At 39.1% G+C, this 16,162-nt stretch overlaps 1 protein-coding gene across 1 annotated transcript in view; it reads right to left on the bottom strand.

Moving 5' to 3' along the window:
- The window catches only part of LRRC2 (leucine rich repeat containing 2), a 67,904-nt gene extending 53,234 nt beyond the window's left edge, over positions 1-14,670 (bottom strand). The window contains exons 1-2 of the mRNA XM_030005731.1: positions 14,484-14,670; positions 3,792-3,937 (exon numbers count right to left, since the gene is read on the bottom strand). Of these exons, the coding sequence (XP_029861591.1) occupies positions 3,792-3,916 (125 nt within the window). The 5' untranslated portion in view covers positions 3,917-3,937; positions 14,484-14,670. The remainder of the gene's footprint in view (positions 1-3,791; positions 3,938-14,483) is intronic.
- Between the last annotated feature and the right edge of the window lie 1,492 nt (positions 14,671-16,162).

Raw genomic sequence — 16,162 nt, forward strand, 5'->3', positions numbered from 1 at the left:
TCAATTTTTACCTAACCTACTTTTCACACAGAAGACAAACATGTTGCAATCCTTAAAAAAAAAAAAAAAAAAAAAAAAAAAAAAAAAAAAAAAAAGTAAACTTTCAGTCTCATTCCGTTTCAAAAAAAATTACAAGTAGGAAGGAAAATTTAATGAGGAATATCATCATACCACATCAAGTTAGTCTGACAGCATTCAGGATTTCAGGGTACAATATAAGATTGTTCACCACTACCAGAATCTAGAAGACTAAATATAAAACAGTGCTATAAACACAAACTTCTTTCCATAATACAGACTTTCATAAACATGTAGATAACCACGGAACGGTGCACATTTTTTGTAAAAGTTCATGTTTCATATCCTATCGGTGATTTAGAACAGGCTTGTCTGATAGGATTAGGGACATGAAGTAAAATGAAATTACTTCTGCACCACACTGTACTGTTTCTTTTTCTTTTATATTCAGTTGCTGGTTTATATGTGCCCTCCAGAAGTAGGGGTTCCTTAAACTGCCATACTTCCACAGTCCCACAAAACCAAAGGGGAAACAGAGGAGTGAATTAACTCCACCCAAAATGATATGATACCAGTATCTCAGAAAGCCAGATATGAGCCTCTCACAGTATTCTCAGTAGACTGTTCTCCAGAATCAGCTTTCACTGGCTGGCTGCTTAAACATCTGTTCTAGACCTGTGAATTCCCAAAATCTTTACAAGCCCTCACCATTAATGCAAATATAGTTCAAGCTTTGCTTTTATTTGTGAGGTTTTCCTCTTAGAAAATCTTCAGTCAGAAAAGAAAAATGTCTTACATGTGACTGCTTACTGAGCCTGCATGAATTAAATTACCTTGCCCCAAGGCAAGCAAAGTTCCCTAGAGGTTAATTGGAATTTTTTCCTCAAATAATACATACTACATTTCAGAACATATTATCAGGTCATTTTGCATAGCAACATGGCTGATAAGGAGCTGCACAATCTCAAGGGCATTAGTGAATTGTAACCTCTCTGAGAAAAACTGGATATTGTTTAAAAAAAAAGAAAAAGACAAAGCAGCCTCAGCAGGCCAGACTCCAAACTCATCTGTTACATGAGTATATTTGCAGAGAAACTCTATTAATTTCAGCCCTACTTGGGAATTCACTCTGGCTGCTGACAAAATGAAATATCAAGAATCCTAAATGCTAGAATGCAGTCCTCAATTTGGGAAACCGCCTTCTTCAAATGTCTTTGGGGAATTATAATTTTGGGTGACAATTCTTTCCAAAATACTTTCTTACTGTGACTTGACAGTAAGTACTAGCATTGATTTCAGTGGACCTACCAGACAGTGGTAAAATGTTAATCTCTGAGTAGAATGCCAGAATTTGCTCATACACAGAACTCCGTAAAATAATGAAATGTATTGCCTGTAAACAGGCAAACATTATTTCTATTAAGCATTTAATTATAATTACAATTTTATCTATGCTTTTGAACTAACACAGGCAAAATCTTGTCCTATTTTTGGCCCAATCGTTGGAAGCACTGAAAAGCTTCTAAGAAATAACTTGTGATCTGACCTTTAGGACCTAAAGGCCAGTGATCACTGCACACCTCATAAACCAAAGAGAATTTTTCTTCTAACTGAATTTTGCATTTTATTACCAATACTTTTATGACTTTGACCATTATTCTACCAGCTTTATCCATTCTATGAGGCCCGCATCACAAGAATGAACATGAACTTTGCCATTCATTTCAGTGGGTGAAATACTGATCACTCGCATTCAGGAAACTAAGTCTTATCTATTTCCTCCTCTTTTCCAGGAGCTCTAAAAGAAGTAGGACTAACTGGAAAGCAATCTGATTGCACAAAGACATGCAACAAGACAAAGTACCATATGCAATTTGCAAGCTAAAGGATGAAAACAAAAAACCTTTGTGAATGCTGAAAGTGCCCTTGGAACCTTTTACTTCTTTGCATCATATCCCAAATTCCCAATCTCCAGTTGGTGCAGGAAGATAACAGAATTACTTTGGACCTCATTAGTGGAAAACAGTAGAACATACAGTCAAGCTCCACTCTTTCAGCTGGAGGGGTCGCTACAGACAAATAACCACAGGCAGAAACGGCAGAGAGAATGTATTGTTTATATAGAAAACACAAGTCACCATAAGAAATGAGGCTTAACATATGCTACAGACAAATAAACATGGGAGCTGAAATTAGCTACCTCAGAGCACATAAGCTTACCCTCCTTCACTCCTCCATGCAGAAGTTCCCCATGCCTGACACTTGTGGTTTGCTTTGGTACTAGCAAACTCAGAAGTGATCTTCTGCACCACAGAAAACCAAAACCCAAACAAAATGTGGCAGGGGGATATTGACATTTAGGTCCACATTGGGATTGACTTTCCATCACTTCTGAAGATGACTGCATGCACCATTAGAAGCTATGGGTGCAGATTCCTAGTCATAACATTCTTTTTATGAAGAAGGCTGCAGTGGCACCCCAAGAGCCACTAGCTGACATAGACAGCAGTAAAGTAGAGAGTCATCTGCTTTATCCGAATTAGAATTGCACAAAATGACTTCTTAATGTAGCATCTGGGACAGAGTAAGGTTTGGTCGAGTTTCATCCCAAATTCTTTCACTTCTCTTTTCCACCATAAGGGCAACACTCACAACAGCAAACATCTTATCCCTCAGCTCATAGCAAAATGAAAGCTCATCCTTGCTAGAGAATTTAAACTGAAGGACAAGCTTCCTTTTTCTTTTTTTTTTTTTTGTTAGGATTATGGTTTTTAATGCAGTCTTTGGGTAGAGACAGGAGAACCAAGACTGCGACTATGGATGTTTTGAAGAGAAAGTTCTTGCAGAAAGGGCAGTCGGACTTTGTATTACCCTGGTCCCCTCGTAACCCAGCTGCTCTGTTGTCAGTGTAGCTGCACTGGAAGCGAGAATCTGTGAGTGGGGGTCTCCTGAGATGGCCAACACACCACATAAAGGTTCAATGCAATGATGCTCTTAAACAAGGGCACTGTTTAACCCCGTGCATTTTATTTTTAAAGCAGAAAATGAATTTTATTGCTTTGTTCTGTTCTCAGAGGGAAAAAATGATAAGTCATATATTTCCAACATTGCCAGCACAGTATAATATTTCACTGTCTCTAATGAGAATGAACATAAAGAAACAAAAATAGTGCTTAAAGAAAACATAAATTAAATATAATAAAAACAATAACATGATTAGTGTTACACATGATTGGTGTAAGCATTATAATCAAGGCTTTCTTTAATATTTGGCCAAGAAAAAAATCCCCTGATAATTCTTTTATTCTATCCTCTCTCTCCTATTCAGATGCAATTGTATGTGTCCATTTATTTAATTCCTTTTGTTTCTCCTGTCAACTCAACAGAAAGACTTAAAGTGTTTCTTAGTACTGAATTTTATGAGCATGTTTTCATGAATTCCATAATAAAAAGCCATACTTTTATATAGCATATAAGCAATATAAAGGTACAAAATGTGTTATTTTTCTCTTCAAATTAAATCTACACAGTAGACAATAAAATACACCATTAGTAAATCACTATCTACTAGGAAAGAGCATGGACTAATGAAATACGAGCACAGTTTGTGCTACATTTCTCTTACAATCGTCTGAGGAAAGAAGGCAAGAAATCATTGAAATCAAACCCAGAAAAATAAATTCTAAATCATATGATAATGCTTAGTATATGGCAATGGTAGTAGATAATAATAATGGATTCCATTAAAATGAACAGCAGAAAAGTTAGCTTACTTCTCCAATGAGCTTTTTTCTAATCTTTCTTTCTCTTTTCTCTGACGTTCTTTGTTCTTCTTGACTCGAGTTTCCCACAGTCCTCTTATGAGAGAAAAGTCAAATATTATCACCTGATGCCCCATACTGTCAACATTAAGCTTCTCCTGCAAGAACAAACCATCATGAACACTTCAGGAAAGAAATAATGAGAAATAGAAGGAACTAAGAGAACACATTTCATTAAGATATCTGGGGAAAAAAGCTGAAGTCATAAGAAATGTTAACATAGTATGCTTTCCATCTTACCTCGTTTGTCTAGGGTTTTGTGCTGGCAGTAATCAATGTAGCATATAATTGACTTCTACGCAAAATCTATGACAATGGTTATATGTTGAATTTTTTTTATTCCTTGCACTTTTCCCTTTCCAAGATAAAGACACAGTTGCAAAGAAATACTAATCTGATTAAGTAACACTGATTAAAAATAACTTTAAAGACTTTGTATTTTTAACAATTTATGTAACTAATATTAAAATGAGAGCTCATAAAAACTTTATTCATTGTAAATCATTCAAAATCACTTCATCTTGGATGTATTGATCTTTATGCACCTAAGCTATCCTGTTCCAGTGGAATTTGGGAGTTTCCAGTGTTTGCATAAGTAGGTGCTTATTTGTGAAAGGCATTGAAAGACCAGCCCTGTAACATACAGTGAAAACTTACCTAAGGTAGAGGTAAGGTGAAGGGTTTGTGAACACATGGTCCCCATTTATTAGTATGTGTAGACTTACATTCCAACAATTGAAGGCTTGGTATCAATGTACTAGTTTCTGTGCAGTTAAGAACTGAGCTGAACTGGGCCTTAACTCGCCAAGCTTTCCATATTCAATTAAAACCACAGAAACTTCTTGCAGGAACCTTGCCCCTACTGAAGTCCATGACGGAGGTCTCATTCCCTTCAGTAGGCATGATGCTTGAGCTTGGCCCATGTCCTAGTTTCAGCTGGGATAGAGTTAATTGTCTTCCTAGTAGCTGGTACGGTGCTATGTTTTGAGTTCAGTATGAGAAGAATGTTGATAACGCTGATGTTTTCAGTTGCTGCTAGTAGTGTTTAGACTAAAGTCAAGGATTTTTCAGCTTCTCATGCCCAGCCAGCAAGAAAGCTGGAGGGGCACAAGAAGTTGGGAGGGGACACAGCCAGGACAGCTGACCCAAAGTGGCCAACGGGGTATTCCATACCATGGGACGTCCCATCTAGTATAGGAACTGGGGAGTGGGGGTGGGGAATCGCTGCTGGGGGACTGACTGGGTGTCAGTCAGTGGGTGGTGAGCAATTGCACTGCGCATCATTTGTACATTCCAATCTTTTTATTATTACTGTTGTCATTTTATTAGTGTTATCTTTATCATTATTAGTTTCTTCTTTTCTGTTCTCTTAAACCATTCTTATCTCAACCCACAAGTTTTATTTCTTTTCCTGATTTTCTCCCCCATCCCACTGGGTGGGGGGGGAGTGAGTGAGCAGCTGCATGGTGCTTAGTTGCTGGCTGGGGTTAAACCATGACACCCAATATGAACGCTACCTTCTTTTTACAGGAGGAAAAAAACAGACTGTAGTATCTTTAAGAACCACAGGAGATGAAGATCTCGGATTTACATCTTGTGAAACACAGTATGACTGGCAACAATAGTGTTCCTTACTGAACTGTAGCAATGGTTCAGTATCAATAAAGGAAACAAATGACCTACTAAATCACTAAAGCAAGTATAGATAAAAATCTTGATAAAACAGGTAAAAGTGTACTCTCTTGCTTGGAGTCGCTGGTGAGGGTACAATCATCACAATACACTGGTTTTTATTAAATGCAGTTAGATCGTCTGCAGAGGACTTCTGTCATGCTTACTTTTTTATAAAATGGTTTGATGAACCACTGCAAACAAGTCTTATAAAACAGAAGTTTGAAGCCTTTTAAAAAATAATTCCTTCTACCAACATAAAAGCAGAGAAAAGGAAAATCAGTTATTTAAACTTTGCTTGAGGTTTCATTAGATACCGCATTTATTATACCAGTCATAAGCTTAAAAAAAAATTAAAAAGGAAAGAAGGAAACCCCACCAGACCACCTACTGGTCATTTAAAAAGCAATCTGCCCCTTCCTTTACTGGGTGTTTTCAAGCTTGTATCTATTAGTTTTTCCTCAGACCCTACTGTGATCATTTTTTCCAAGCTCTACATCCTTCAACTGCAGCTATTTATTACCTGTCCTTCTGTTATAATACTAAGGAGGGAGGGGAAATTCTTTTCCCCTCTGCATTTTTCCTCTTGTAACTTTGTAACTGTGCCTATTCTCTTTCACCCCCCTTCACCAGTACATGTCTCTGTAACATGTAAAGGAATAATTTCTTCTGAGCCAGCAAAGCACCCTCATGTCCTCTGGAAATGCACAGCATGGACTAAAAAGCATTATGCATAGGTACACCAAAAGGAAAAGTTCCTACCTGTCCACCTTATTTGTTATCTCAGTAAGAAACACCCTTACAAATACCTCCAAGTACTGGCACAGAGACTGGTCAGACACCAATATTCTTCTATGACATAGCCTTCTGTATCTTAAGATGTTTATATAAACTGCTATCTTTGCTGTTCATAAAGCTGCTCCCATTGCTTGTTCATCTTTACGAGCACTAACAAAGAGGCAAAAATAGTTCCCAACCTATCTGGAACGGACTGCTGACAACAGCCGAGTCAAAACCCCATTAATAGCAGTGTAATGAGAATGGTGACCTTATTCTCAGTGGAAAGTTTTATCTATAATCAGCGTCACCCTTCTTCTAAAACATATTGACTGATAATTTACAGGAAACTGTTTACCGCACAAAATAAAACATTCTCCTCTGCTGCCCAAACCAAGAAACCCAGTGACAAGGACTTCTCCCTCACAGGAGCTGCAGGCCAGCAGTCACTGCAGGATCTAATTCATTTTAATAGACCAATTCATAGCAGTGTGTTTTGGTAGAAGGGTTATTGCAGGAGCTGAATTGCTGAGAGACAGTGAAGTGGCAGCTGGACACTTGACCTCTGTTGGAACTAGATGGCCTTAATCAACACAAAGTCTGAATAAACTGTGAAAGTACTCTATTTCCTTGACTTGTTCCCCACCTTCCTGTCTCCCAGGTTAAGTCATCTCTTCTTTATTGAGACACTGATTTATTAGACACTCAGGTTGGAAAAGTTCATACAGATTTTATCCACATATTGAATTAGGCTGCAATGCATCAGGGTTTTTCTTCGATGGTAAAACCAAGCAGAGGAGGAATGTGGGTGGGAAGTGAGAGGTGTCCATCATAACTCCTCAGGACTAAGCTCTTCAGAAGGAGCAAAGCCACAAATCCTGGTCAGATCACAGGGCGGCTAAGGCTTTAAAAATATTCATCAGGACAAACATGAAACTTTGTTGCTATCTGCAACTCCGTAAAGGTCACCCAACAAGCTTTGCAGGGCTGTTGCTTTACCACATTTCCTAGTCCAAAAAAAAATGGGCATGAAGTATCAAGTGTGATGGCAGAATGTGTATTTCCCAAAGTTCAGGTGCCACCATTTTCCTGACGATGATATGTTGCCCAGAAAAGAGCCTGGGAAGCTGGCAGAAACTAGATCTATGTGCAGGTTCTTCAGGGTGTTTACTCATGCATGACAAGAATTTGCAACAGAAGAAGCAACTACAAACAATAATTTCCATTTCTAGAAAGACATAAGGGTGTACCTGGTCAAGTTCACATACAGCAGTTGCTTTCTTCCAATCATTGGCTTAGGCCCGCACAATAAAACCCAAAGCTATCATCTATTAGTCACAGGTGGGAAGTTACATTTGGGTAGAGAAATGCCTCATTATAGTCTTCTTTCTAATTTCTTCCCTCCAGCTGCCATTCCACACCTGTGTTCCCTCCCATACTTAGGCTCTTCACAGGTAATCATTATTAGCATTTTACTCATTGTCAGAAGCCACAGCACCAGTGAGGTTGGAAGGGGCCTCTGAAGGTCACATAGTCCAACTGCCCTGCTCAAAGCAATCACACACCCAAATCTACACAGACTTCAGCCCCCTTCCTCTTCCAATTTTCCCATCCTTTTGTAATTCAGCATTGCTCCTTTCACATGCCATAGTTACATATGCTCATTAAGGACAAGCTTTGGTCATACCAAGCTTTGGTGAATATTACCTGACCCACTAATATAGCAGTAAGTGAAAAACAAAAACTGTAGTCAAGCTATTTCTCACCTAAGAAACAGGCAACCTTGCTTTCATTAAGGACAAGTCCTGACCACAAAAGCAACCATCACCTGCATCTGCAAGGCCCTACTTCATAACTACACTGAGTTTGCAGCTTAATGCCCTCTTCCTTGGGTGACACCTATGTCTAAATTATGCTGTAGATCATAAGCACTCTTTTCTTAGATGATGCATGGTTATAAGGTTCATTCAGTCTTCAAAGTTATTAGTGAGATAGATCACAAGGGCCAGCCTCTTCAGTAATATACGATAATGAAAGCACAGTGCTTTCCAGGGTAAAAGGTGTTCAGGAACATAAATGGAAGGCAAAGATGTCATTTACAGGAGAGTCACTTGTGGAGAAATTAGTTCTCTGTGTGTGTCTATGGAAGCAAATAATCTTATCCCTAGCCATTTACACCTCCCAAGAAGTAATCTACAAGGCCTTAATCAATATCCTTAAAAGGCAACATACTGGGAAGTCAGTCTGATTTCTTATCTTTCTCATAATGGTTAGCTCAGAAACAAAGCTGGCCACTCAGGGTACATTTCTTTTTTTAATAGTAGCAAGAAAATAAAAAAGGGGTTTTTTTATAATAAGCATCTGCAATATTTGGCAAAGTGATACTAGAGCTTCTAACCAAAGAAACTTGTACTAATGGCAGAGGAAAGAAGTCTCCCTTTACTTCACTCCTTCCCTCTTTTCATACTTTTCTTAAAAAGAAGCAGAAGAAAAAAATAACATTTATCTTTGAAAAAAAAAAAAAAAATCTGTTTCAACACCATGGCCTTTGCAACATCTTCCTCAACTAGCCAGTTAGTTCATCTGCAACCTTGCCCCAGTTTTCATCAATAAGAGACTCAAAAGAATCCTTATAACTAGCATTTCCCCTTTCTACATTCTAAACCACAAATTCATATTTCTTCCCCCAGGGTTGTACTTCTAGTCTCAGATACTATGACCCACAAACTTTTCCTCAATTTCACCCTTCCAGAGCCCTGTGCCTTCACTAAATCACTAAAGAACCTTACCAAGCCCCTCTCCTCAGCAAGTTTCTCAGCCTAGCCCTACTGCAGGACCCACGTCAACACTGAAACCCATCTTTACTTCTTTCCAGCTGAATTTAATAATCCACCACCTTTCTGGGCCAGCTGAGTTAGGAGTAAGAGCTTGCTCACATAAGAGTACTCTTTTGCTATCAATATTTGGGTTTAGGTCTCTCATTGCCTTGAGCTATCTCTGCATGCATGGAACAAAACAATTGCTTTACAGACACTTCTATGAGATTGCTGGTCTTAAAAAGAAGACAACCCCACTTCTTTACAATCTTGCAAAAATTTTATTCATTTAACTGTATATATAAATAGGCCTATTAAAATCAAATACAGTTCTTACATGTGTAAGGATATTGACATTCTTAAGCATTTAGAGGATTAGGTGGCAAAAAAGCAAAATCTTAGTGATGATACTCATCGTGTGTTTTCATTTAAATGGTACATTAATGCCAAATGTTATTGCTAGTGAAAGCATCTGCATGGATTATTTTTATTTTATCATTTATATTAACATTTTTATTTTATTATATAAATTCCCCTAAAGGTATGCAGACAGTTCTCTAACATCTACTTCAGGCTTTCTTCTTTAAAAAGTAGGAGCACCCAGGAGCTCTAGACCAGAATCTATTTAGTAAGGTGTTGAAAAACTACAGAAGAAAAAAGAAGATATCTGCCTTGTAAAGTCTATAATCTTTATTATTTTCTATTTATTGTTGTTCATGTTGTTGCTACAAAGATATGTGTAGTTCACACCATGTAGACCCACTGGTAAAATTGGAGACATTTAGTATGCTACCCCTTAAATTTCCTTGCTCCCTTCAGCTACTGATATCTCTACCCTTTGTTTACAGCTCTGCCACAGACCTGCCAGGTGTTGCCACAGCCATCTTTGACAACAGCCAGTGATCTCATGACCACTTACTTGTATTTGTTCCCACTTGGGCTCTGAACCCAGAGCAGGCATTCGACCCTTTCTGGGGTTTTTTTTCTGGGCTTAATAAAAAGCGGGGAAATGATGACTTGCAATACTTCTGGGAATGTAAGCAACCTGCAATATGGAGGAACTCTCAGGCAACTGGGTTTTAAAATGGGAGTGCCTTTTGGAAAGTCCTGGTGTTTAATGCTAAAGGAGTTTCATCTCAGTTACCTGTGCCTGCAACACAAGATGTCATGGTCTGCCTCATCTTTGAGAAGCAAACTGTTTAAGGATACATAAGCTAAAAGTAACACTGAATTCCAGACGAAAGGCCTTCCGCAGAAAAGAAGCGCTCTTCAAATCAGCAGCTTCACTGAATGAACAGTTTGCAGCCTTTCTGCACTCATCTTGGCATCTGAGATATATCAACGTATAGATGCACTGAGGAGCATACTACAAAAAATTAAGGACAAGGCAAGGTCTTCTTTGGAAAGAAAAGTAGTGGAGCACAGGGGAAAAGTGTTCTTAGATATGATGACTGTGTGGCCTTCCAGAACTAACTGTACCAACTCTTCTATGGCTTTTCCCTGTTTACCAACATTATCTCTGTCTTGTCCGGACTGGGTTGAATACAGCCAGTCATAAGCCAAAATTATATTTGCTTTATTATACTACAGTCTAGCCTCCTCTGAACATAGCTGGGATCAGTGTTAATGCTGGCCAACTTGCCTGTGCAGAGTGTATTCTGTAGAACAAGTTCTGTGTCTTCTTTTGAGTCTGGAAGATGTCCACATAGTTTTGGTACTACAGATACAGCCAATATTAGTCTCTGTTACAGCCCTTCTGAGTTTGTATGGGGCCTGGCTGCCCTCAATAACAGCACTGTGTATACTTTCCTTTGCTGTTTTATATGAGTAACCAAATTATTAATGTTTTGATTTCTTCAATTTGTTTAACAGCCTTGTTCACTTGGGTCTTTTTTCTTTCAGATAATCACTGTGGGAGATCTGCTGCAATCTTATGAATATTACTGGCAGGATTACATAGGGGAAAATGTGGGTGAACATTATTTCGTACCAACCCTGCAAATAATTTCTTAGGAAATAAGCTCGCTCACACTGTGCTTCAGAAGGATCAAGTCATTTATCTCACAAGTCTTTAAATAATTCAAAGGAAACCTGACATTTGGATAGCAATTGAACACATTTTTTGTGTTATCAAGGAAAGATTAAATTACAGAAACATGCTGTGATTGAAAGAGCAATAGAAAAGGTGACAATGTTCATAGTATACGACTATATTGTGCTAACTGTGCACAGCTTGTAAGTGGGGTAGTGCTTCCCTATGCCACTTTGGGAGTGGGAGAGGACTGAAAAGCAGGAAGCTGCTCTTCCCTACCTAGTCTTGCTGCCAGTAACAATCTCTTATTGTTCTACACCAGCAGGGAATTATCCTCCCTGCTACTTTGGCTGATTTATCTGTCGCTAGACTTGCCAAATGTGCAGATTTGACAGTCGGAGTTTCAGGTCGGGGATCCAAGTTAGATTGTGCTTCAGATCATATATGCATGCATGTGATGGCTGGGTCCTGGGGAGCACGTGGGCACGGCAAAGCTATGGATCACAGCAGGTGCCCCCCCGAAGGCCCGGGTCTGCAGAGATCCAGCAAATGCAGCTGCACCACGAAATAAATAGAAAAGGAAAGGGACAAGCTGCTCCAGGGCTGGAGAAAGCAGTCCTGACACCTGGACACAAGCCCAGATGTTCTGGGAGTTTGAAATGTTCCCTCCTGCTCTCTCAAGAGCACAGTCTCAGCCAGCCGGCTCCTAGATAAACACAGACAGACAGTGACAATTTCAAGCTATTAATTAGTCCAGCTTTCAGTGAAGTTAATTTCAGAAATTAGTGTCTTTACATAGCACAGGCCTTAATCCTGAATGCTCTGATGAATCGAGTTCTTTCTGACTTTTCTGCTTTAGCTATTTCATAAAAAAGGCATTTAAGAACAGAATCTGACATTAGCATCTTTCACACACAAGTAAATAACTTCTGCATTGTTTACATACCACACCTGAGAGAGCAAATATGTCTTTTCTTAACCTACTCCTTATACTTCAGGTGGAAATAACTATGAACATCATAAAATTAAAACGATATGTTAATATAGATATGAAAAGGTTGAGCTTGGTTTCCACACATTTTTATGTGCATATTTCTCTTTGTCCAGTTGGCAGCACAATGTCTTACTGACAGTTTTCATTAATCAGTTCCTATTCTAGATGTAAATTAACCAGTCTCACAAACAAGATTCCTCTTTATCACTGAAGTCTTCACATCTCGATTTTTAGACAATTTTTCACAGGGTTATTCATTAATTAGGTCTTTAATTATGGATTAATTAGCAGCTGAATTACAATATTCCTTATACTTCCTCAACTCTTGTAACACTAATATGTTTGCCATCAAGCATGATAGATGTTACATATGCAAGGGGATTTATTACAGATGTATTCCCCTAGCACTTCAGTGAGCTGACTAATTATTCAAAGCGATTCTTCCACTGGCAATGAAGCTAATGAAACACTGGACTGACGTCTGTGACATAAATCCATCTTTTTTTTTCACTGGGTGTTGCTGAAGAGAGGTTTAGTTCTCATAAGATTGAGAGAGGGCTGATGTATTTGAAATGGGCGTGTATTTTAAGGCTGTTTCTTGTCAAAGGAAAAACAGTGCTCAGAAAAAAAGCTCAGAAGTGTATTACATATTTTTAAAGGTGGTTGAATCTATGAACGTCACTGTAGTCAGCAGGTGAAAACAATTGTCTTAGGTAGTAGACAAGAGAGTCCTGGGAAAGCTAGAGCATGTGTTAAAGATTGATTAAAGAGACCGCATTTAATTACTCATAGGCAAATAAAATGGCACGCAGTGCCACTGAACAAAACATGGAGGTTTTCATATACAATTAGATTATCTTAATTAAGCATGAAATCTTAGTCAGACTTTTTTTATGCCATCCGGGTTTTTAGCACAATGTTTCATTGACTTACTCTCATTTGTCATAAGGTTAATGGACCTGGACCATCCCCAGGAAGTGAGGCTACTGCTGTTACCTTTCGTGTACAGGGTCCAGCCTCCAAAGTTATCTATGTGGGTGACAGCATCATAAATGTTATTTTAGGCTCACTGTCCTAATTGAGACTAGCCAAAGACCCTCAAAATTTTGTTAATTTCCTTTTGCTCCCAAGGGTCCATTTTCCATGCTTTGATCTAAGAATCCAATGCTATTACCTGTGTCTTCCTCTACTGCAGAAGGAGAGCAAAAACCTATGTCTGACCAATGGCATCAAGCTCTTAGCCTTATTTCCAGTGTCAGCCACAAGATCCTTTTACTCATATCGTGAGTAAAATGCTCATATCCAGTTCCTAAGCAGTCAAATTCTGTGATTTAAGAAGATATGGCAGACAATTTAGATAAGCAAGAGAAGATGCTGCTTTCAGCTACTCCAGCAGCCAAGTTAATTTAGCTCAAATAGTCCAAACCCCACCACAGAGTCCTGAGGTGGCAGCTGTATTTTATCAGCTCTCTTCCCTCACCACATCTGTGTCTTAGCCTTTCCCACAAAACCTTCCCATGCCTGTGGATAGGAGACACAGGTGGCATGGACAGATGGAAATCCTCATTGGAATAATTCTCCACCTTCACCTTCTGTCTGAGAAGAGCAAAGGGGATGAAACTCTGGTAGGTTCTACCTCTTTGGCTAATGAGCATTATCATCCATCACTGATGCTTGAAATGGTGCTCAGTTAACTACTATTGAGAGGAGGAGAACTGGTTAGCACCTTTTAGTCTACAGAAAGTAACATGTCAGAGATAGCACATAAATACTTATGGTAGCAATAACAACAACAATAATGACAATATTTGACTTTAAATGATAGGCTTTGTTCACCAAAGATTTAGCAAGCTAGATTTCCTATACCAGTTAGATTAGCTGTAAGTGGCCTTCAGAAACTGAAGTTCTATAACTCTTTTTAAATTCCAGTCTAAATTTTGACAGACAACAAAGATAAATGACCAACCTCTCCAACCATTTTTTTATTGAAAATCATTCTCACACCAGCATATGTCCTTGAGTTGTAATTGCATGGGTCTATTACAACTGAGTCACAGAGTGAGCCTTGAAAGCTTTCCTAAATTATAAAGTTTGGGTTTGTCCCAGGTGTAAGTCTACTTAGAGGAACTACGTACGGGGAGAATCTTACTATCTTTAAGGGTATCCAGCAAACACACCACTTTGGACTAACAGTCCATATTTCAGCTGTTTTTCCCATATACATTAGCACTTAAAAATCCACAGCACAGTAGCAGCAACAAAGACCTGATAATGACTTCCCACTTTCCCTGCCACTTCCCACCTTGACCCCACACACCTGAAGAAACACAATAGTCAGCAAAACTGTCACTTACCAACTACTAAAGAACACGAGTGTCCAGAGCTCCCGAGTGCGCTCTGCAGTTATTCAATTTGGGACACTGGGGTTGTTTATAGCAGCAGCATAGCTCATGGCCAGTCAGACCTGTTTGAACCTCACAGCGTGACTAGCCTTCCAGATGTACTAATATGCTATATTTATAACGCGATAACATGATCTGTGGTCTTACAGCAGACACACGGGCAGGATAAAGTGTCTACACTGCGTGGCTCAACATAGGACGAGAAACAACAGCGTTAGGGCAGCATCTCATTTACACCAAGGAAAGTGTGACAGAGCTAATGTTACTCATGCTTATGTATTTTCCTTGGAAAAGGGCAAGGAGAATCAAAAAAAATAAACATAGTCTGTATTCCTCTGGTATGGACTATCTCTCACTCCCAACATCCATGCAAGTGTGAGAGATAAATAGACACATATGCACACAGACACTCACTGTGCAGTTGCCATGAGTGATTGCTTTACAGCAAATTCAGCTTTTACTTGCTGATGATAGCTCACTTTTTTTATGCCCACTGCTTGTTATTTATGTCAGTATTCCTGCTTACTGTTAGTGTTGCCCCGTGGTCCAGCAGGGCAGGGCTGTGAGGAGCTGGAGACCATACCTGCTGCTGCATTGGCAACACTGGGGCAGGAGCTGATGGCCCCAGGTGGCTGACTTGGGGTCATGGGCCATGGACAGCTGGGGAAGGTTGGGAAGCAGGGTCAAGGTTGGGGCGGAAGACAGGGGAAGATGCAAGCATGACAGGGCGGCCCTGAGGGCCCTGATGATCCAGCATGAATGGTTGAAATTTTCTGATTGTTCCTTTGATGAAATAAGCCCACTTATTCCTAATCAGAAAATCTTTCTTAGTCAAAAAATAACTGATTTACAACTAACCAGAGAAAGAAAGAAAGCACTTTTAGCAGAAGGGTTTGGGTCTGATGTTTTCAAAAAATAAAGTTTTTTCACCAGAAACATTTCCAAAAGCTGTTTTTGATTTAATTTCCTTTTAAATTCAGCTTTTCAGTTAAAATATTATTTAATTTTCTGATAAAAAAAGAACTGGCATTTTTCAACCATCTCTGTTTATTATTCATCACTGCCAGTAATAATAAGCATTAATTACAGCAGCTGGCCTTGGCTGAAACTTCAGATACTAGTTTTACACTGCTATGTTTTCAATGTCCTTCTTGAAATCACATCACATTGGTACCAATGGAAGGGAAAAATCAAGGAAAACCATGAACTTCAGATTTAAACATTCAATTTTGTCTTCAAGCCTGAAGGAGATAATATCAGTATTCACTTTTATCTCTTTCAATGCAACATGTTTCGAGGCATGGTGACATGCCTGAAGGATCTGCATCACAAGTCCTTACTGTTCAGTCATCTTATTCTTCACAAACATCAGTGATAAAAACTGTATTGACCACCGCTACCACGTCTGAGTTGCCCAAGATATTTTTGTGTTCTGATGCATCTGCCCACCAACATGCACATTTTTGCCAAATAGCTATCTGGGTTACCTGTAGCAGTGATGCATATCAGACTTCAGCTGCAAGAGCTGATGAAGCAATGAGGGAGGGAGACAATACTTTGGAGCAGAGAAAGTGCATCCCTTGTGTCATCAAAAGCATGCTCCATATTTCTGTTTTCTTGTATACTGCCTG

Source organism: Aquila chrysaetos, chromosome Z, assembly GCF_900496995.4.
Source record: "Aquila chrysaetos chrysaetos chromosome Z, bAquChr1.4, whole genome shotgun sequence".
NCBI lineage: Eukaryota > Metazoa > Chordata > Aves > Accipitriformes > Accipitridae > Aquila > Aquila chrysaetos.